The following is a 22,423-nucleotide window of genomic DNA, read 5'->3' on the forward strand; positions in this document are numbered from 1 at the left end:
ATTTCTGTCACCAGCAGCTTCCTCGTGTTCTGACCCAGCTGTAACGTCTCCATCGCTCAGAAATATCTAAGTTTCAGTTTAACAAAAAATATGTTATAATCTGAAGTATTTATGTAAAAAAAACCTTTTAGTTAAAGACGTTTCTGATTTGTCGTTCATGTGTATTATCCCGGAAGTCCAGCAGGGGGCAGCAGAGAAGCAACAGTAGAAATGACAACAGTCCTGAAATGTCTGCAGAATCCTGATATCAGACATGATTACCTTGTTGATTGGGATTTTTTTTTTTTTTTTGTTAAAAGCATTTATTACTAAATTCCATCAAGTTAAAGATGAAGATAAAACCAAATCCCTTTTATTTTTTTATACAATCTGGAAAACTGAGACATCTCTAATTTTGTAGAGATGTAAAATAGAAAGTCCTCCACAGCTGATGAGAAGTGCTGCAGTCTGGACCCAGCCGACATGGAGAAGGAGGTCCGCTCAGATTGGACCAGCAGGTTCTCACCTACAGGCCAAACAGAATGTGAGCAGGAAGCTAACCGAGCCCCAGGTGGAGGCAGGTGGAGGCAGCATCAGGCCGTGGGAGCTTTGCTATCCAGGAAAGAACTAAAAGTTTCAGTCTGCAGGTGTTCATCGTTGGTAGAGATTAAATAAAATCCCAGAGACGTTCAGCTGGACCTGCAGAACGGTGCTTCTACAGGTTCTCACCCAGTGGGGCTGAATACAAACACACTGTACTCTGTGATGAATGTGGAAAACATGCATTATTCTCCCCGTTTCACAGTTAAGCACTGATTGTGTTGCTCCATCCCATAATATCCCAGTAAAACCTGAAGTTAGTCCTGAAAGCAGAACCGCTGATCTGGAGATATCTGGTCAATGCTTCTCCGTTTCCCTGAAGCAGAGGCTCTGCTCTGAATGCAGAACTTTTTCTGGTTCATATCTGCAGCATCAGTCACTTCTGACCTCCACAGCCATTAATGTGGTTCTGTGGGTTAAACCGAGACCTCAGAGGGAACGTCTGATGGCTTCTGGGTAGGAAACCCCAACAGGAAGCTCAGCGGCGTGGCATCGCTTCAGCTTTTTATGTCTGCGGTGAACTGTGCTGCTGAACAAAGACAGAAGGGTTCTCCACCCCAACCCACCCGTTTTCTCCACTCCTCCCCTCTGCCTCCATTGGTCGGAGAGCCAAACAGAACCAAGCTGTTCCACAAAGGCAACCTGGAACCCATTCATGGTGAGCTGCAGGTATTTAGTCTGGGAACATGAAAAGTTAACTAAATTAAGGGCACCCCCTCATTGATTCAACTCTACTTTATTTATTGTAAATTATGGAATTTGTTCCCATTTGTCTCCACAGGGGAAAATGTTCAGGTCAGACTGATGGTGCAGAGAAACAGACGTAATGAGGCGGAGCGGTAAGATAAAGCTGCTGTTAGCTGAACTGATGCTTCTGTGATGCAACACAACCTCTGATCAGCTTTAAATGAACCAGATAAATCAGCACCAAGCAGCACACTGCAAATGGCCTTTTTAGTGAATGCAATTCAATAATGTGAAACATTTTCTGCCACATAAATTACAAGAGTCAGTCTTTCTTGAACAGACAGGATTCTCTCACTGAGCAGACAAAATCAACCAATCAGCAGACTTTAATCAGCTTACAAAAAGGAAAAGATCAACCATCAGTAGTTAATTAACTCCTAGATATTAAAGATAACTTCAGTATCTTAAATAATAGAATAGAATGAAATTTTCCACCGTGAGATCAATAAAGTCTATCTTATCTTATCTTAGAATTCAACTTTATTGTGATTGCACATGTCACAGGTACAAGCAACGAAATGCAGTTTGCATCCATCCAGAAATGCTTCAGTAGTGCATAATAACATTATGATTGTGTTATAGTTGTAAATATGAATAAATATGAGCAAATGGGCTTTGAGTGTATTATTTACTGTAAGTGCATGTATACACAGGCTGTTAATTTCCTATAACTGTAAGAATAAATATATGAACAGGTTAGGAATATGAAAGGTTATAAACATCAATGTCATCAATTAAAACACCTAAAACTAGTTAATGACATTTAATTCATTATTTGTTACCAACATGAAGCGTCTATTTCCTGTCATTTACACTATTATCGATACACCTAATGGAAATATTTTTGCCTTTTTCCTGCTTATTCCTCCCACTGGATGTTTTAAATCACACGTTCCTTTAAAGGTTTACATCCAAGGCTTAAAATGTTGCATATTTATTTTTTGCAGACAAAAAAAGGCCAGTCAGCAGAAAGCTGTGAATAAAGCATTTTCCTAACGAGCTCCTGTGCCTCAGAGTCAGTCAGCTTTAAAAATATCCTGAGCATAATCACACTAGCAGAAGTCCAGGTAAACTCTCATGTTGGCAGTTACTGCAGGTTAAATGTTCTTTATCCCAGGCCAGTAGAACAAAGTTTGGATAACGCTTGGGTTTTCATTTGGGACAGTGTGTTGGGTACGAGTGAAGGACTGATATTAACAGTGAAACAGTTTTAGTTTCTGTTTCAGGACTCGGTCAATAAACGCGGCCAGAAGCAAAAGAGAAACGAGACAATCAGCTTCAGAAGAACTTCTTGCTGAGCTGCAGAAGTCTGAGAAAACTAGCAAGTGAAGGAGAACTGCTGCGTCTGACTAGAGAAATCTGGACTTTGTTTAACGGCATTACCTCCTGAGTAACACCTGATCATTTGATTTAGGGTTAGGAACCTGGTTCTGGTTCCTGCCGTGTTTCCTGCCGTCTGCATTACTTCCCTCTAAACATCAGACGTCTGATGGCCATGCAGATCACGTCTCTACAGGGTCGGTCGCTCAATGCCTGATTATGGACGTCCAGACGATGTGCAAACAAGGTCAATGTTTGACCGTCAGACTTGCTTTTTTTATGTATAAAGACATCCAATACTGTTGTATATTATCTGTTTTATTTTCTTAACATGAATGAAAGTTAATATAATTCAAAATAAACTAAATGGCTTGAGAGTGTTATTTTTAAATTACACTTTCAATAGTCAACACTTTTCAAATTTCAGTTCAGACATCGTGCTAATGCTATCAGCTAATGCTATCAGCTAATGCTATCAGCTAATGCTATCAGCTAATGCTATCAGCTAATGCTAGTAAATATAACAACAATAATAGTAAAACATTGCTATCATTACAATTTACTGAATAAAACAGAATATTACATGACTGGATATAAAATATAAATTAAATAGTGAGACTGAAAATAAGAATTTGCACAGGCATAAATTAAATAAAATTTCTGAAAATTTTTTCCATTTTGCTGATCATTCTTGCAGAATAGTCTTCACTTTGGCAACAAAAACCTCTCCATACCCTACAACCTTTTTAAGTTTTCTTTGAATAATTAATTTAGTTTTCTTTTGGCAGGAAAACAAATCTACAGATGAACTTATTCCGGATTGAAAGATAGAAACAAAGGGATGTTATGTAGAAAAATAAAGATTCATGTTGTTTTCATCATTTTTCGTTAACAGAAACCTTCAGAGTGAAACCTTTACAGTCAAGGATCTAAAATTCTGTAACAAAACTGAACAAAAGCTCTGTGAGAAAACACTAAATCTTCACCGCCTGTAGGAGACAATGAGTCACATCTGTGCTATAGTGAAACATAATCTGGAGACATTTTTCACATTAATGCTGGGATTTCATTACAGAGGTGAATTATTGCACCTTGTTTCACAGCCTATAGCAATACTGCAGAGCATAAAAATCCACAGAGTCAAACTGAAACTGAAATGAGTTTCAGCATTTTAAACACCACAAGAACACATTAAACATTCATTTTCCTCTGAGGTATAAAATATAAAGTGCTACTTGTTCTGCTCCAACTTTCAGTTCAGTGATTCATGTAAAAAATATTTCAAATATTGACCGACCTCTTTAAACGTCTGTTATTTCTTTGGTGAAGTGAGGAAAAAGTTCTTAGTTCACCAGTCAAACATGTTTCTCTGGACAATAAAAGCCATTAATGACGGCTTTTACTGAAATATGGTCTAAAAATGTTAATATTTATCAGAATATGGACCAGTTTTACTTTTGTTTCAGATCCGAGGACCATAAAGAATCTGTTTCAGTTACGCTTTGAATCAGTGGCTTCATGCTTGCTCAGTATGAGGGATTGCTGCAAAGCCATCAACAATGCAGACGACTGTCCACTGTGGTTCTGGTTCTGCTGGAGGTTCTCCTCCCTGTTAAAGGGGAGTTTTCCTCTCCACTGTCGCTTCATGCATGCTCAGTATGAGGGATTGCTGCAAAGCCATCAACAATGCAGACGACTGTCCACTGTGGTTCTGGTTCTGCTGGAGGTTCTCCTCCCTGTTAAAGGGGAGTTTTCCTCTCCACTGTGGCTTCATGCATGCTCAGTATGAGGGATTGCTGCAAAGCCATCAACAATGCAGACGACTGTCCACTGTGGCTCTACGCTCTTTCAGGAGGAGTGAATGCTGCTTGGAGAGACTTGATGCAACCTGCTGGCTTTCCTTAGAGAGGAAACTTTCTGACTAATCTGTCTGGATGTTTGAGTTGTTACAGAGCCTGGAGATGACGTGATGAGCTATATAAATAGAACTGAGTTGAATCATTGTGATGCTTTAGCTCCTTTATCTGAGGAGCTTTAATCCTAAATACTTGCAGCTCTGAGTAATTATCTGTCTGCTTTCAGTCTGAATCAGCTGCTGTTTCACTTTTGTTTCAGGTTTCTGGGAAATCATTTCAGAAAATCTTGTTCAATCATAGATCAATTAATAACAGGTTGATAGTTCTCTATCTGCTCATTTAACTTGAAACTTGTTTCTGTTGTGGTTTGATTTAACAAAAATCCTAAATTAACAAAGGTTTTGGGAGAGAATGTGTCTAAAATGAAACTGTCTGCAGAGCAGAAGAACTCTCATCTGTTTGACAAAACATTTTAAAGTTGTTTACAGGAATAAAAAAAATACTTTTATCCCAGTTTGAAGCTTTATTTAATGTTTAGTTTTTACTGAAAATGACCTTGTTTCTACTGAATATAATAATAATAATAATAATAATAATAATAATAATAATAACTAGAAGGAGCCGATCTGGGTGATTTAGGTCAGGTGTCTTTAAGTCTGACATCCATAACTGCTGAGAAAAAGGATCAAAGAGGATTCTGTTTTCCTCTTAATCTGAATGTAAGAAAAGCAGCAACACCTAAACAAACTAAAACAGCAAAAAGACCTAAAACAGCTAAAAGAACCACAGTGACAGCAGTGAAAGCTCCATCTCTGCTGGGGACGTCACCATCAGCGTCTTCTAGGTGGGAGTAGCTGTCCATCATGTTTTCTGGTGTCTCGGCTGCAGAGAACAGAGACCAGCAGTTGGATCAGAACAGCTCAGACGGAACCAGAACCTCCTGATCACCAGACTCACCTTCGCTGGTCACGGTCAGGTTGATGTGGCGGCTGACCTCAGAGGACGACCTGCGGCCCTCCACCAGCTCCCTCAGCTGCAGGTGACACTCGTACATCCCAGCGTCCTCCAGGGTGGCGTTCCTCAGGATCACAGAGGCGTCTCCGTGCTTCAGGCCGGCGTCCCGCAGCGTCACTCTGCCCTGAAACCGCGGGTGCTGGTAGCTCTGGAAGCTGCGCCTGTTTCTGTAGAAGTAGACGTAGCCGTGGGAGCTCAGGTCCGACCGGCTCCACTTCAGGACGGAGATGTCCGCCGCGGCGCCGCTCCGACACGCCAGGGTGACGTCCTGCTTCAGGGTCACGCTGACCTCCTTCAGGGTCACGCTGACCTCCTTCAGGGTCACGCTGAGCTCCTGCTGCCCTGCAGGCAGAAACGTCAGAGATGTTTCATAGTGTGGAGCTGAGGGACAGGAAGCCCATCGGCTTTCTGATGAAATGTTAACCATCTGTCATGGAATCATCATCTGCGTCGCTTCTCCAGCGGCCGCAGAGTTCAGTCTCTGGAACGGGCTCCTCTGGTTCCGTTTTCACCAAGCAATCGACTCCACTGAGGGAGAAACGATGAGTTTATGTAAAACTGAGGCAGGAGAGCTAATCTAAGCATCACACCAATTAAAAGGTCCTTTTTCTGAGTAATGGCTCTGTAGTAGACTTCTGTAGTAATAAAAAGACTCTTGAAACTTGAACCATATTTGACCATATCTGATCTAAAAGGCAGAGGGATGTTTCCAGCTTCAGTACTGGGTTCTCATAACAACACGACGGGCAGAGAGCCCCGTTCATTCCTCACACAGACGTTAAGTAGGACCCATTGCGTTCACCCATTCAGGGCGTGGCCACTGATACCAGTGTTCCCTTCATCACATTGGTGGAGACGATCGTACTATCTTGTCCAGTCCAACATGGAGTCCATTACATGCTAATTCATGCCTGTCCTTGCTGACACGTCTTCCCCTAGTCAGTCATTCTGTCCAGTCTAATGGGGAGTTTTTCTTCCCACTGTCGCTTCATGCTTGCTCAGTATGAGGGATTGCAGCAAAGCCATGTACAATGCAGAAGACTCTTCCTGTGGCTCTACGGTTCTTCAGGAGTGAATGCTGCTTGTTGGGACTTTGATGCAATCAACTGGTTTCCTTATATAGGACATTTTTGACCAATCTGTATAATCTGACCCAATCTGTATAATATGATTGAACTTGACTTTGTAAAGTGCCTTGAGATGACATGTTTCATGATTTGGCGCTATATAAATAAAATTGAATTGAATTGAATTAAGTGTGTCACACTCTGTGCCTCCAGCGTCCGTTTATCTGTAATTTAGATGGTAGCTGCCTTTGCAGCCAAATCTCTGTAATCTCATCATCCCTAACAGTAAGGAAGCAGAACTTTGAGAGATAGACACAGACAGTCATACAGTCATTGGGTAAAACTCTATTGGTCAGCACCTTTGCAGAAAAGCTGGTGGAGGATGTTAGAAATAGAGAGGGGTACAAAACCCAGTATCAAAGCTACAAGCTTCAGCTTTTCAGACAGATTCCTCCTCAAACTACTCTTTAGTGCTCACCTCCTCTTCTTCAACGTGGCGGTGGGTCCTGTAGGGTCCAATGAACCACACATGTGCCTGTTTCTCATTGGCCATGGAGCTAAAAAAAGGTCCTTTCTCACCCGTCTAACATCATGGTTGCCTTCTGGTTCAGATTTCTGCTGCGCGCTAGGTAAGAGGAGCGCCATATTTCTTCATTAATCCCAATATTTTCATTAATCCCAATATTTTCATTCACCACTCTGGATGGTGCAGCTCTTCTTTCTAGGAATCCAGCCAGATTGATTAGTAGAGCTAAAATTTTAGCTTCATCTAAACCTTCTACCTGTATGTTAGACCCAATCCCAACCAAGTTGTTTAAGGACATATTCCCTCTGATCAGTGGTCCTATTTTAGACATGATTAATCTATCCTCAGTAAATGGATATGTACCACAGGCTTTTAAAGTAGCTGTTATTAAACCTTTACTTAAGAAACCTTCTCTTGATCTGAACCTGATGGAGATCCATTCTTACATATGTATAGTCTTCATCTCTCCTCATGGAAGAGAAGGGAGTGTCTGAGCTCCAGCAGGTTTCTAAATGAGCCGTAGTGAATTGGTGCTCTATAAATAAAACTGAATGGATCCACAGTGTGAATGGCCTGACCACAGAAACAGGAAAAACCTGTCATCAGCATATCTGACAGGTCTGGGCTGCGTAGATCTACAGCTATTGGTGTACGAGGATGAAGAGCTGTAGAGGCCAGGAAGGTTTATTTCTAAAGCCCTTTTCAGTAATAAGACAGTTCAACGTGCTGAGAGAGCACAGAGCCCCATTGAGAGCCAGAGGAGGTGATGCATAAGAGACAGTGGAGTTGATCAGCACTGATCTGTGGGTTAAAAAGTCCAGTAGGGCGTGCTCATGGCGTAGCGGGGCCCATATATGGAGCCTTAGTCCTCGACGTGGACGACCCAGGTTCGAAGCCGACCCGCGGCCCTTTGCAGCATGTCTCTCCCCTACTCCTGCCCCATTTCCTGTCAGCCTACTGTCAATAAAAAGCGAGCCACTAGAGCCGCGAAACCCCCCCCCCCCCCCCCCCCACACACACACACACACACACACACAATGGGTCAGCTAGTTTTGATCGTATAGCTCTCACATATAGGCTACATTGTTATTGATGACAGAGAAAGATGAGGTTAAAAGTAATAAGCTATTATATTACTGGGTTCATATTGTCCTACTCACCTTTAGTCAGATAAATCAGGAATAAAACCAGAAACCAGCGGCAGTTATCCATGATGACAGGATGTGAGATAAAGCTTTACCATGAGGTGGGGGCAGCCTTTAAAGGGCAGAAAGGAAAGTGAAAGTAAACCGATGAAGTTACTGTAAGGCAACTTTCATAGCTGAAATATGCAGACATATTTATTACTCAAGTCAGTCATGTTCATTTGTATCAAAACAAAATTACATGAAGGCTAAAGAGCTTAATGCAGATCAGTCAGAGCTAAACTTGTCATGAACGGGGAAAGATGGACCCAGTATTCAGCCAGACAAGCAGCGGTTAGGCAAAAGATAATTTATTAAACTGAAAACAAACAGGTGGGAACAAAAAAAGGGCATAAAGCCAAAAATGGGAGGTCTGTCTCCATCCATCCATCCATGCATCTTCTGACCCACAGTCCAGAGCTGAGAAATGGCAAACTAAATAATCAAACAGGGGACAGGCTAACTCCAAAATCCAAAGACAGGCTAGGTCAGGTAAAACAGGCAGGCAGTCAGAACAGGCAGGAAAAACAGAATCAGAGATCAGGCTGGCTCAGAATCAAAGGCAATCAGGTCAAAATCAACAGGGCTATCAGAATACAGAATGGATGAGACTCACCAAAAGGCTCGAATTGAGATGGCAGATTGCAGGAGGCAAAGACAGGTATGAGTAGGGGAGCAGGTGAATGGAGTGAAACTAATTACCTGAATGGGTGGAGCTAACCAGGGGAAGGGAAGTGACTGGAGGTAAACTGAAGCTGATTGGATGGTGACTGGAGAAGAGGAGTGACAGGGTGTTGACTAAGAGGTGAGCTGGCAGAGAGCGGGCAGGTGAACTGAGTTGACTGATTAAAGGCTGGATACAGAGAAGTGATCTGAGGCCAAGTGAACTGATAACATAAACAAAACCCAAACTAAAACTAAGACAGAACCTAAAACAGAAATAAAACCTGAGGCATGGGAGTGAACTAACTGATCAAAATTAACAAACAGCCAAAACAAAACCCAGATCCTGTCAAAACTATCAATAGTTATACCTACATGAGATTGTCTGACACACCCTGATGGGTCTGCGGATAAATTTAGCATTGCTCCAAATTTTGATCCATCATATACTACCATCCAGCTCAGCAGGCTGCTGCATCTGCAGCTCTATATGGTTTGTTTAGTTTCTGTGATTTGTTGCTAAAGGTTAGAGCTAGCCTAGTCACATATCTATACATGTCCACATCATCAGACACATAATCAGATATATAAAGTACAGTTCAAACGGTGCCTGATAGAGAATCAAGGAGTTGCTGCCCTCTGGTCTTCCATTCTCCACCTGACAGTCAACTTATCAGTTCTCTATGCGTTATAATAAATGTCAAACTGTCAACCATACTGAGAGCAGACCATCAGTAAAAGTTGAAAAGATCACTGAGTCATCTGCATACATCAGTATATTAATCATTTAACTAAAGCCTAACCTTTAAAGGTGTGAGCGAGTGCTGGGTGGGGGAGTTTTTAGATGAAGTAGCTCAGTTTTTATTTTACTCATTTTCTGAAAAAAATCTTATTTTTAGAGTGGGACAGCAAATATTTAGCCCTGCTAGCTCTGTTAGTGTGTCCAGGACGTGTTTTGTCTGCTTGTCTTTTAGTCAGCTGAGGTTAACCCTTTCAGTGTCTCCTCGGTGGACATGGAAGGAAGACAAACAGGAAGACGTTCAGTCAGAGTTTCCTCTGAGTTTTGGAAAAACTGTGAACTTCTGGGTATTGAACAAATTAACATGTTAGAGGGGAACCCCGGTGCACACTGCTGACTATGGTTTTATCACACAGTGAGACGAGTGGGGGTGTTTAAACACCCGCAGGTCACACCTGTGAAGGGAAACTCTCCACCTCCCTGGGTTTATGAGAAATCAGACGTTCTTCATGTAAAACACTTTGAGGTTAAGGGTTCTTTAAGGGCGAGACGGTTTCATGTTTTCTATCTGAGATGATCTAGATCAGAAGCTTCACAGAGGATGTCAGGGTATTAATGAGGATTTTCAGGTGGGTTTATCTGAATGGATGTGTCCAGAGTAAAGTGACAGAAAAGAAATGTTGAATAAAAATAAATACATTATGTTGTGTTGAGCATTTTCTTTAGGATAAATTGTCACAGAAATGTCAGCTCTGTATGCTGGAGACAATTTTGTGTCTTTATTGAATTAAATTATTCCACAGTTCAGAAAATGTCCCTGAGCCAGACTTTGTCCTGGACCCAGGTACCAGCCGACCCGAAGGACCGGGACGTCAGCAGGGCTAAACCAGCCCAGAAAGGTTCAGCTGATGATCAAACAATTAAAAACAGAAAGAACCATCTTAACAAAGCCAGAACCGGGCTGATGGGTTCTGAAGCAGCTGCAGAGACTGACCCGGTCCAACATGGAGTGCATTACAGTAACCTGAGCAGATAAAACCTGGATCCCTGATCCAAAGACGGAGAGGATTTCAGCTTAACTGACCACTGGTAAATGGTCCGGTGAGGTTCTCAGTACCGACCCGATCCAGAAACAGCTTCAGTACCTTCCAGATTCAGCCACAGGACCAACATGAGGAGGTAGTTCTGGACTGGAACCACTCATCTGGACCTGGATAAGTCCCTGAATGAGACCTCAGTCTCTCCAGGCTGGACCTGAGCATGTCTGGTTCGGTCCAGTTCTGTTAAAAGTCGTCTTTAAGTCTCACTTCAACGACCCGCTCAGACCAAACCAGAGAAAATCCACATTTATCAGAGATTTTCCAAACCGCAGAGACCTGAAAAGGCGTAGAACCTTCAACAGAACTCAGAGCCTTCAGCACCAGAACCTTCTTCACTTCTGGTTTCTGCTGCAGAAAACTCCACCTTTGCTCAACTTCTGCATGTTAACGTTCAGATCTTTCAAAATCTCCACTTCTGATTCTTCATGAACTTCCAGAATTACACAACTTCACACATTCCAGATGCACATAACACCAGAGGTCCGGTCTGACGGACAGAACTCCCAGAATTCACCTGGTTTCCTTCTACAGAAAGATCTGCTCCACAGACGTTGACCGAAGTTTGACTATGAATGAACAACAAGCAAACATTTCTTCTCGTATTCTCCATCAGAACATCAGGTTATTGTTGGTGGAGAACCTTTTGATGTACCCTATGGTACGGTTCTGGGCCAGAGTCCAGAGGAACCCCCCAGGATTGGGTCAGGATGTCGTAGTCAGCTGATGTTGTTGTGGCTCTCCAGATGTCTGCGTTGACCTGAGTTTAGTTACCTGCCTGATATCACCTGTTCTGAAGATGCTGAGTATGACAGCGTGAGGAAGACGTACTCAGAGCTTTTTACTCCAGTAGATCGGCCGTTCGTTCTGAAACGGTGAGGATTGGGACTCCAACACACAGACGCACCTTAACAGGTCCATAATAATGTTGGTTTAATGCATTTATGTGTTAAAGTGCATCACAACACAGGATAAAAATGAATAAAACATGAATTTTAATGTGATTCACAAAGTGAGTCTTTAAGAAACGCTTACATTTGTTCTCATTGGACAAACGATCACATTTACACACATAGGGTCTGATTTTCCAAAGTTTAAAACTAAACTGCGTTGAACTGTGAGAGCAAAAAGTGGGCGTGTTGCTTCTGATCGTCAAAGATCGTGTCCTTACTGGAAAAGAATTACAACACAGATTTAGTCCGTCCCATTTAGATGAGTAAACTACGTCTACTGCCGGCAGTTTATCAATAGTTTGCTGTGTTTCAGTCAATCTGGTGGTTTACTCTCAAGGGTTTAAACCTTATAAGAAAAGGCTTCACATTGATGCTATTTTTTATAAGAAAAATATCAGTTATTTACTAATTGGGTCAGTTCTGAGGGTAATTGTATATTATTTAGAATACAGAGTGATAAATATGAACACTCTGCACTTTTCAGATTGCTGAAAAAACCTATGCTTTAGGGTCTAAACTCAATTTCCTATATTCAGTCGTTTTTTTAAACGTTGCATTTTAAAAAAAATGTTGCACCTCTTCAAACACCCACCAACATGTGGTGCTCTTATTACGCATCGTTTGTAGACTACCCAACACCTTCTACCACCTAATCTACTCAGGCAAATCAGTGTTTTTCTGCTAAATGGATCATTAAAGCGTTACAAAATGTGTTAGGATTTCTAAAAATGCAGTTTATCTGCAGGGGCGTCCCAGAAACGTGAACACAGACAAGCAAAAGGTTTCTCTGTCAGGAAGCAAAGACTAAATCATTATGAAAAATAACAATCTGCAAAACAAAAGAACACATAGTTGACCCTGTTAGTGCAGAGCTTCATGATATCTATGTCTAGTATGTCAGTACATAGAGGAACGGTTGCCTGGTGATTTGATCAACATGCCTGCAGGTTTTCTGGTTCAAATCCCACTGGCTGCCACTGAGTCCCTGAGCAGGACTCTAAGTCCCAGAATGCTCCTCTGGCGCCACCCGGTGGCAGCTCACAGCTCCCTGGGTTAAAGGTTAAATGTAGAGGACACATTTCACTGAGCTGTATACTGCAGTGATGGAGATATTAATATTGTTTTATATAGATGTGCAATGTTTGTAAATATGAACTGCTTTTAATTTCATGGTCAAGTCCTTTATTTTGTTCTTGGCCCCATGTGTGATGAATTATGTCTGTTGTTTAGTGTTGTGGGAAATATTGACAACTGATCCTTCAGCTACTTATTAAACAAAAGGAAACAGTGATTCCATCAAGCTCCAGCATTTTATTGAGAACCAGAGCAGAGACAAAGTAATCACAAAACCCTTAAAACAGGGCTCTGAAGAAATTAGAGGTGTAAAACTTTGATGCTTTCGTTTAAGGAAATATTAAAACCAGGTCTTATTTATTTTCCTTTAACATCGTGCACCCCTTGATGCAGCTTGGTCACCCAGAACTTCAGTAAAACTCCCTTAAGTTTGTGGAACATAATAAAATATGAAAACATGGAAGACATATGAAACCTTTTTCAAGGTGCTGCGTTTCCTCTCATCTTTCAGATCAACGGAAGGTGCTTTTCCCATGAAGATTTATCCATCATGATCAGTTCTGATTCTGATTCCTGTCCTTAGAATCCCACTAAAGTCTGCTAAAACTCCTCAGACTAGACCGGTCCAGGTGTCTCCATCCAGACCTGCAGCATCAAGCTGCATCCCTTCAACAACTGTGGGGCCAAAACCTCGCTTTTCATTAGCTGACAGCTGAGTGATGTCATTTATTCTGCTTTTCCACTTCCCACAATGCACTTCATTTAGCTGATACCACAATGTTCCAAACAGCTTTCAGCGGTTGATCTCCCAGCTGGTAAAAGCGCTTCACATTACACATCTCTCCCATCTCAACCCACCTGAGTGTGACTGAACCAGCATCAAACAGGTGAGGAGACCTCGGTTTATGTGTCATTAAACAAGCTTTAGTCTGAAAAAGAGACACACTCTGGTCACAGTTGTAAGGTCTCCCACCAGTGGGAATTTGTTGATGTGTTCTCAAATTAGCTTTACATTGAAAAGCTGCTCCACACTTGCCACGCCTTTATGGCCTTTCCCCGTGTGAATCATTTGATGCATCTTTAAATTTTGATTAGTGTTAAAAGTTTTTTCACACTTGTCCCAGCTGTTTGCCTCTTTTTCATTCTGACCATTGTTAATAAAAATATTATTCTGAAGTCACTTTGGCCTTGCGCCACACGGACATGTGAGGATGGGCCCGCTGATTGCCAAGGCCAAATGCTGCGTAGATACTGTGGGGGATGATTATTGTCTGTCTCTGTTTTGTCTCATGCCAAGGCCACTGTGCAGTATTAGGGGGAGCCGAAAGCGAGACAGGCAGAGACAGGACAGACGCAGACTGCAGCGGGACCGTGGGGTGCGATTACTTTCCATCTATGTGATCTCTGCTCTGTTTCTCAATAAAAGTGCTGGAACTTCATCACCGCCGTCTCTTCTTTCAGTAATTATTGTTTAGAATTCCATCCACAATCTTGAACAGTTCTTTTAATACTCCTACATAAAGAATGAGACACCAAACCTTCTGGGACTGATCCACATCTGGTCCACTACAATATTCAATGGTCAAATCATGACATCACTCAAGCCACGCCCACTGAGAGCCAAAAGGGTAATGGTTTACCTTAAAAGGCCCTTATCTGATCCCTGTAACCTAATCAACATGGCCGTGTGTCCGGCGACAGAAGACATGCTCCTGTAACTTGGCCTCCAGTACCGACAGTTTTCTGTGGAGAGCATTGCAAAGTCAGACGTCGCCCCGTTGCCATACATTTTCCTCTAAATTCCACAGCCAAGCTGCACCAAACTCACAATATATGGTGGGTGTGGCCTAGTTCCTCTACCACGCCCCCTAGAAAGTATCGGCCCCAAATCACCCTAGGACCGAGAATTATGTCATTGGGTATACATGTCTAACTTATCAGGACCTACAAAAAAGATCCAAACCCATCAGGAAGTTTTGGATCAAATCTGCCATTTTGACTTCTTTACACATGTATGGGATCAAAATCCTCCTCCGGCTTTTGACATGGAGACTTCAGAATCACTCAGCGCAGTCTTGACACATTAAAGACCAAAAGTTAACAAAATCTTTTTTTTTTTTTTTGCATCAAAGCATGTGGGCGTGGCCAAGCCTCAAAGTCGTAATAACGGTGGAAAAACTTCCCCAGACAAGGTCAAACCTGCATGAGAACGTGACCAGAGCTTATCCCGGTCACATGGTCACTTTGTGACATCACATTAGCCCCGCCCCCCCTTTGAACAGGAAGTCATCTTGTTTGCTGTTTGGTGGCTTCCTTTTTCTCTTTCATTCATACAACATGATGCTGAATCCTTCTTTAGACGCTGGCTGCTGGCTGGGTGTGGCAGAATGGGGAATTCCAGTCCCTAGACATTTGCATACATTTGTTAATTTTAATGCTGTTTTAAGTTATTTCATAGTTATATCCATATCTAGTGTTGACATAAAGCTTTGCTGTTTTTTTTCCTGTACTTTTATGTTCTATAAGTTTTAGGATCTTGTGTATATCTCCAACATGTTAACCACTATTGTTTGAAGTGATGGACCTGTTTTAACCAGTTGGATGTAACTTCCTGCTGGAGGCTGGATGAAACCCGCAGTATTAAACGGGTCTCTTTAGGTTCAGCTCTGTAAATCAGTTTTTAACATACTGATTGAACTCATTCTGCTCCAGACTCAGGAAAACTGGTTCCCTCACTGAGCTGAAAACGAGGCGGGGTGTTTTTCATGGGTGGAGCCACTCCTTCATTCAGGTGTTAAATCAACTGAGAAACGTCCATCATCAGCTGCACCCTGTCTGTACAACAGATAAAGACACTGAAGAAAGTTTACTCTGAAAGCAAGAGGTGGAAGGTCAGGTGGAACTGATCCACAATCCTTTTTGTCATCATCCAGTAAAAGCTGAGCTAACACAATGAACATGTTGTGGTTCTGACTTTAAAATGTCACTGAGTGGGAGGGGCTTCAAACCCGACAAACCCGATCAGCTGCAGGTTGGAGCGCCGGTGGCCTTTGGCCTCACTTGTCTTTGCAGCTAAGACAGAAAAGTGCTTTGTTTCAGCAAATGTTTGGAGGATGTGGAACAGTGGCTGTATATCCTGACATTAGAGCAATTAAGGTACCAGAGCCGGTACATTTAGGGTGATGTAAGGGAGCAATAAACGTCTGGTTTCTGCAACAGCTTTGGGTTTTATTCAATAATCTGATGGGTTTCCACATGTGTTTGTTTAATGCTGCTCCCAGCTACGCCCCACTGTGTGAAGATGCCAGCAGCCCCGTGATTCCTGTCTTTGGACTCGTTTGTTCTGGGCGAGCAAATAGAACTCCACAATGTTTTGAGTCCTGAACATGAGTTCTGATTTACAGCTCCAGAAAGAAAAGCAGTAGTGGGCCAGTAATCAGACTGATTCAGGCTGACGTTGGGTTCAGAAGATGCTGATTCATTGATCCACTCAGAGCCAAACACAGAACCATGCAAAGCTTTTATTACCCAGAATGCTTCACTTTCCATCCGTTTTAATGGATCTCATGTTACAGACCATCTCACTTTTTTACAAAACTGTGAAGTGAAAGTAGAATGATCTACAGTCTAACATTATTTAAAAATATACAAACTACAAAAATCAGACCCCCTTTATTTTGATACCCCTAAATAAAAACCAGCACCACCTGTAGACACGACCCAATCAGGAGCCAGAGTCCATCTGTGTCACCTCAGTCCAATCAGCACCACAGAGACCAAGGAACCCAGCAGACGGGTCAGGGAGAAAGTTCTGGTCCAGTTTAAAGCAGGGTTAGGTTCTAAAGCTAAATTCAAGCTTTGAACATCTCCCAGAGCTCTGATCAACCTGGACCTGGAGGGAGGATGGAGCCCAACATGTGGACAGATGTTCTCTGATCAAACCAAACAGGAACATTTAGGTCTACATCCAGAATTCTGCATGTGGTGAAAATGAACACTTCCCAGCACCATGAACACATCATCTCCACAGTGAAGCATGGTGGTGGCAGCATCATGCTGTGGGGATTGTTTCTTCCCCAGGGACAGGGAATCTGGTCATGTTGATGGGAGGATGGAGGGAGCTAAATCCGGAAAGATCTGAGAGAAATCGGATTAAAAAGAGATGAACAGGAACCAAGTTTACACTAAGTTAGCTTAGCTGCTAACCTGAGCTTTAAACGTGGAGACATGTCCTGGATCGTTTGAGTTCTTTTAGGAACCATCAGCTGCAGAGTAACTCGTACATGGGTTCGGCTCCAGATATTCTCCTTGTGAGGCTCTGACTACTACAACAGCCTTCCTTTGTGCATCCTCTCTCTGAAGATCTGTCGTCTCACACAACGAACTCTGACAACCAGAAAAGCTGCAGCAGTGAGAAGGAACATAAAGACAATGGGTGGAAGAATGGATCCTCCCGTCACTTCCTCCTCATTCTGGTACACTTCCTGCTTGATCGCTTTATACTGGTTCCTTCTATCAAGGTTCTTTTCATCCATGTTGCCTCCATCTTGGTACCATTCATCCTGGTAGTCCTTTTCCTGGTTATTTTTATGCTGGTTCCCTTCATCCTTGATCCCTTTATCCTTGTTCCCTTCATCCTCGATCCCTTCATCCTTGTTCCCTTCATCCTCGTTCCCTTTATCTTTGTTCTCTTCATTCTGGTTCCCTTCATCCTTGTTCTCTTCATTCTGGTTCCCTTCATCTTTTTTCCCTACATTCTGGTTCCCTTCATTGTGGTTCCCTTCATCCTTGTTCCCTTCATTCTGGAGCCCTTCATCTTTGTTTCCTTCATTCTGGTTCCCTTCATCCATGTTCCATTCATTCTGGTTCCCTTCATCTTTGTTCCCTACATTCTGGTTCCCTTCATCTTTGTTCCCTTCCTCTTTGTTCCCTTCACCCTTGTTCCCTTCATTCTGGAGCCCTTCATCCTTGTTCCCTTCATTCTGGTTCCCTTCATCTTTGTTCCCTTCATTCTGGTTCCCCTCATCCTTGTTCCCTTCATTCTGGTTCCCGTCATCCTTGTTCCCTTCATTCTGGTTCCCGTCATCCTTGTTCCCTTCATCCCTGTTCTCTTCATTCAAGTTCCCTTCATTCAGGTTCCCTTCCCCCTTGTTCCCTCCATCCTTGTTCCCTTCATCCTGGTCCTCTGTGTCTCCATCCTTGTTCCCTGCAGAACAGAACCAGGTGTTAGTCTGACCCGTCAGGTGGGAGAAGACTGAAGAACATCATCTACTGCTCTCAGATCAGCTGCTTCCTACAGAGTCTCATCAACATCTTTATTAAACATCGTATCTGAGATTGTTCTCACATTCAGAACCACAAGGTTCTGATCCAGAGATGTACAGACTCACCTGGAGGAGGAGGAGCTACATCCAGGTGGATGGTGCAGATGGGACCATTTCCCAATTTAGCTTCACTTAAGCCACTGTGGACCACTCTACACTCATAGGTTCCACTGTCAGAAGTTCTAACATCCTTCAGAACCAAAGACACGTCTCCATTCTGCATGAGTCTGTTCTGCAGATCCACCCGGTCCCAGTAAGACGGCTTCTGATGGGATTTATCCATCTCCTCATTCCGATAGAGCAGGACGTACTCTTCCATAAGGTCGGTTCTGCTCCACCCTACCACTGAGATGGTGTTGTTGTCAGGATACTGACATGGCAGAGTGACGGTCTGTCCTGCTCCAGCTGAGATGCTTCTCATGAACATAACTGTAACCATCAACATATATCATTTTAGAAGCAGATTTAGGTTAAAGGAGCTAGAAGTAATAGTGGCACTTAATGGGTAAAATCCGGTCACCACATACACAGTACCTTTCTCAGAGAAAGGTTGGTAATGCCAATGCATATTTGCAGGCAAATTGCAGGAATTGGTCAAGATAAAACACCAAATGCTGCACTTTGTTTTGGAAAGTCTGGGAACTTTCATCTGATTGGCTCAGGAACCAGGAAGTAAACACGGCTACATTCTGAACCGAAGTAGTTCTGGACTGTACCTCTAGGTTTGAAAGGAGAAGAACGAAACATTGTTGATAGAGACAGATTATTTATAGGGAATGTTACTTCCATCCCAGGTGACACATGCAAATGATTTAGGTTGATTTTACAGTAAATATCTTACTTATAGCTCCTTTAAATATTATTACAAATATTTATTGAAACATAGCTTTACAATAAAACTCTGTTTCTCTAAACCAGCTTAAAGCTATAGAGGGTAATCCTGTTGAGAAAAACTTTTTGTAATACTGGGTGAAATGATCCTTCAATCCTGAACGTAGTCAATACATAACATATTCAGAAAAAGGTGGCTAAAAAATTAGATGCCTGTGGGAGACGCAAGCCTGTAAAAAGTCTGACCAATCACTGCCGTTCAGTCAGAATGGCAGTGATTGGTCAGTTTTGGTCCTGCCCCCATATTGCCTCATCTATTGGTTGTCCCACATGCCAATCATTCTGCCATGTGCGTGCATGTCCCTAGTCTCTGCTTGCTGACTTCTAGTGTTTATATATCCGGCTAGCTTAGCAGTTAGCTTAGCAGTTAGCTTAGCGGTTAGCCATGCAGCAACATTGAGGAAAACCTCATACTTTGACTTCTCTATGTTTCATGTAACATTTAGTGGGTCGTACTGATGCAGCCTTTTAGTGTGGCCTTTAGTATCATCCCCTGACTTTTCCTTTCTAACAAGCGTACTCTACACAGCGTGTTCCCTGCGTCGCATCCCCCAGAAAGCTGCTGTCTTCACTTGATATGAGTTGTTCGCTTGATGCGTGACGTTTTTCTTTCTTTAACAGTATTACAGCGCCCCCAATGGGCCCAGCATACCTACTACAGTGTCTTCAGTTCTGCTCCATCCGCTAGTGTCGACGCACATTTTTTCATAAGTGATCATTAAAAAAATTACCGTGTTCGGACAAAGAAATAGCTTGCAAAGACAATCCCAGATTGGTTTTGCTGGCAGTTTATTGGCAATGATTTTAGAAAAAAATATGTTTTTTCAGCAATAACTAAAAAATTAGGCTAAAAATCAAAGTAGAAAGAGCAGCTTTGAGATAAAGTGTCTGAAATTTAAGGCTCTGCTCTCAGAAAACTACATTCTACTCTTGTTCTTGTTAAAAAAAAATGCCAACAAGTCTCTGCAGCTCTGCTCTCTGTTGCACCTCCTGAGTCTCTTAGCAGTTTTATTTCCTCACATATTTCAAATTTCAATAACAGAATGTTTTTATCACAGAGAGCAAAGTGAAGCCAGAGTCAGATTTCTTGTCTGCGCCACAAACTCAGACAGTAAAGCTGATTCTGATGATTTCCTGCTGTTTCTAAACCTGTGAGACACACAGGTTATATTCATCACCATAAAGAGAGAAAAACGACTTTATCAAATTAATATTTCTCCCGCTCTCAGTCCTCCTCTTTTAAAGAGAATAATGCTGATCTTCTTTATGTCTCCAGTGTTTGCCATGTTCTCCCTGTGGAGAAGAAAACCCTACATTCTGTTTCATTGGGATAATTTCTCTCAGTTTTAAAGGAAATCCCTCCAACCATGATCCTAAACGAGCCGACAACATTTGCTGATGAATAATCAGTGAAAGGAGAACAACTGGTTTAAACTTTAAGCTGCTGATGAACAGGATCCCTGTTCTCTTCCTGTCATGGTTGTGTTTTAGCTGCTGTGTTGCGTAATAAAGGATCCAGAGCAGCAGGAGAGTCAGATGAACTCACGTTGGGACCAGCAGAAGACGGGTTGTGACAGTAGCACCCAGGTGATGACCCACGCTGAAGCAGACATGCTGGAGCTCCTCAGACCTGCAGGAAAGCAGCATTAGATCAGGTCCACCAAGCTGGCAGAGCCTCTGAAGTAGAACCACATGTAGAATGACTCTTCTCACCAGGTCCGCTGCTTCCTGCTTTAAATAGAGCTATTTAAATCAGCTGGAATCTACCTTTTCTCCTGTGTGGTTGTTCCTCTTTAGTCCAGCGACGTTCTCCTCTGTCAGCATCGACCTGACAGAGCCGAGGTGGAAACAGGAGGTTTAGTTTTTCTACCTGCCAGATGCTCTTCTTGCCAAACAGGCTGGAAGACGTTGACACGTCACGCACTCTGACAGGGGTCACATACTTTTACACTGTACTGGAAGTAAAGATAACTAAACAAAGGATTTGACCATGAAATAAAAAGCAGTTCATATTTAGAAACATTGCACATCTATATAAAACAATATTAACATCTCCATCACTGCAGCATACAGCCCAGTGAAATGTGTCCTCTGCATTTAACCTTTGACCCAGGGAGCTGTGAGCTGCCACTGGGTGGCGCCAGAGGAGCATTCTGGGTCTTAGAGTCCTGCTCAGGGACCCAGTGGCAGCCAGTGGGATTTGAACCAGAAAACCTGCAGCTTTCTCAAGATGCTGGCATGTTGATGAAATCACCAGGCAACCGCTCCTCTATGTACTGACACAGTAAACAGATTTAATGACGCCTGTCTCTGCACTGTTGTGCCATCAAGCCATGAGAAAAAATCAAGACTTTGTTGTAAGTAAAGAAATGTGAGACCTTTACAGGCACCAAGGAACCGCCATGAAGCCATGCTTAACCAGAATTATCTTCTTCTTTGCCTGTGGGCCCTCGAGGAGAGAGTTCACGCTGGGGAGACCAGCCACCCATGCGGGCCGCATGGGGCTTATTTTATCAAATAATGTAATGTTTAACTCAGGATTTGCATTGTGAATGGGTTAAAACTAGGGCTGGGCAACGATTAAAATCTTTAATCGCGATTAATCGCATAATTTGCCCGATTAATCATGATTAATCGCATTGTATGCGCAAACTCCAAGAATGAATTCAAAAGTAGTGTAAAGAGCACTTTTATTTTAATGTTCTACTGCCATATGAACAAAAGTGTTGTAACATTTGTAGCACTTATTTTATACTGGATATTTTCAACCCATCTATTGAATTTAGTGCACTAGTTGATCTTTTCTTCATAAGAGAACAGCAAGCACTGCAGCCAAAATATGGCCTTTTTTCACCTGCTGTATATTAGCCAGTCCTTAAGCTTGATGTATCATGAAACTGTTGACATTTTGGGTTTTGTGGTTTTTATTTTATTATTACAATTAAATAATAATAATAATAATAATAATAATAATAATAATAATAATAACAATAATGTTATGTTCAGTGTTTTTTCGCTAATCCACCTCTTATATATTTCAATCCTTATCTAATTTTGTCTGTGTTGTGTGCACCTGCCTGTTGCTTTAATCCTATAAATTTCCCCGTCGTGGGATAAATAAAGGATTAGCTAATGTTATCTTATCTTAAATAACCCTTTTTAATATATGTACTGGGTTCTTTCAAGGTCTTAATTACATTTTCTGTGTGGGCTCCAGTAACATATGATAGATAATATCTACTTTGAAAGTTAACATGAACTGCTGCTGAAGATGACCACTGATCTACCTGGATGTTCCCTGGAGGACTGAAACGCCTCAGTCAGAGATGTCTGTGGGTCTGTCTGGGCAATAAGATAAGTTTCGTCTCCTCTCTCCGTTTCTGTGGCTC

At 42.3% G+C, this 22,423-nt stretch overlaps 1 protein-coding gene and 1 non-coding gene across 2 annotated transcripts; both read right to left on the bottom strand.

Moving 5' to 3' along the window:
• Positions 1–5,878: 5,878 nt before the first annotated feature.
• Positions 5,879–8,969, bottom strand: LOC105922479. The gene is made up of 3 exons (XR_004929604.1): positions 8,910–8,969; positions 8,270–8,366; positions 5,879–6,044 (listed from the first exon to the last, which is right to left on the bottom strand). It is a non-coding gene; the product is annotated as an uncharacterized LOC105922479 (transcript).
• Positions 8,970–16,322: 7,353 nt separating this feature from the next.
• Positions 16,323–20,902, bottom strand: LOC105922480 (ribosome-binding protein 1). The gene is made up of 4 exons (XM_036132321.1): positions 20,802–20,902; positions 20,581–20,664; positions 18,210–18,572; positions 16,323–18,025 (listed from the first exon to the last, which is right to left on the bottom strand). The coding sequence occupies exons 2-4, from the start codon at positions 20,645–20,647 to the stop codon at positions 17,145–17,147; spliced, it is 1,311 nt and encodes a 436-aa protein (XP_035988214.1). The 5' UTR covers positions 20,648–20,664; positions 20,802–20,902; the 3' UTR covers positions 16,323–17,144.
• Positions 20,903–22,423: the final 1,521 nt, after the last annotated feature.

Source organism: Fundulus heteroclitus, unplaced genomic scaffold (genome assembly GCF_011125445.2).
Source record: "Fundulus heteroclitus isolate FHET01 unplaced genomic scaffold, MU-UCD_Fhet_4.1 scaffold_49, whole genome shotgun sequence".
NCBI classification, from domain to species: Eukaryota; Metazoa; Chordata; class Actinopteri; order Cyprinodontiformes; family Fundulidae; genus Fundulus; species Fundulus heteroclitus.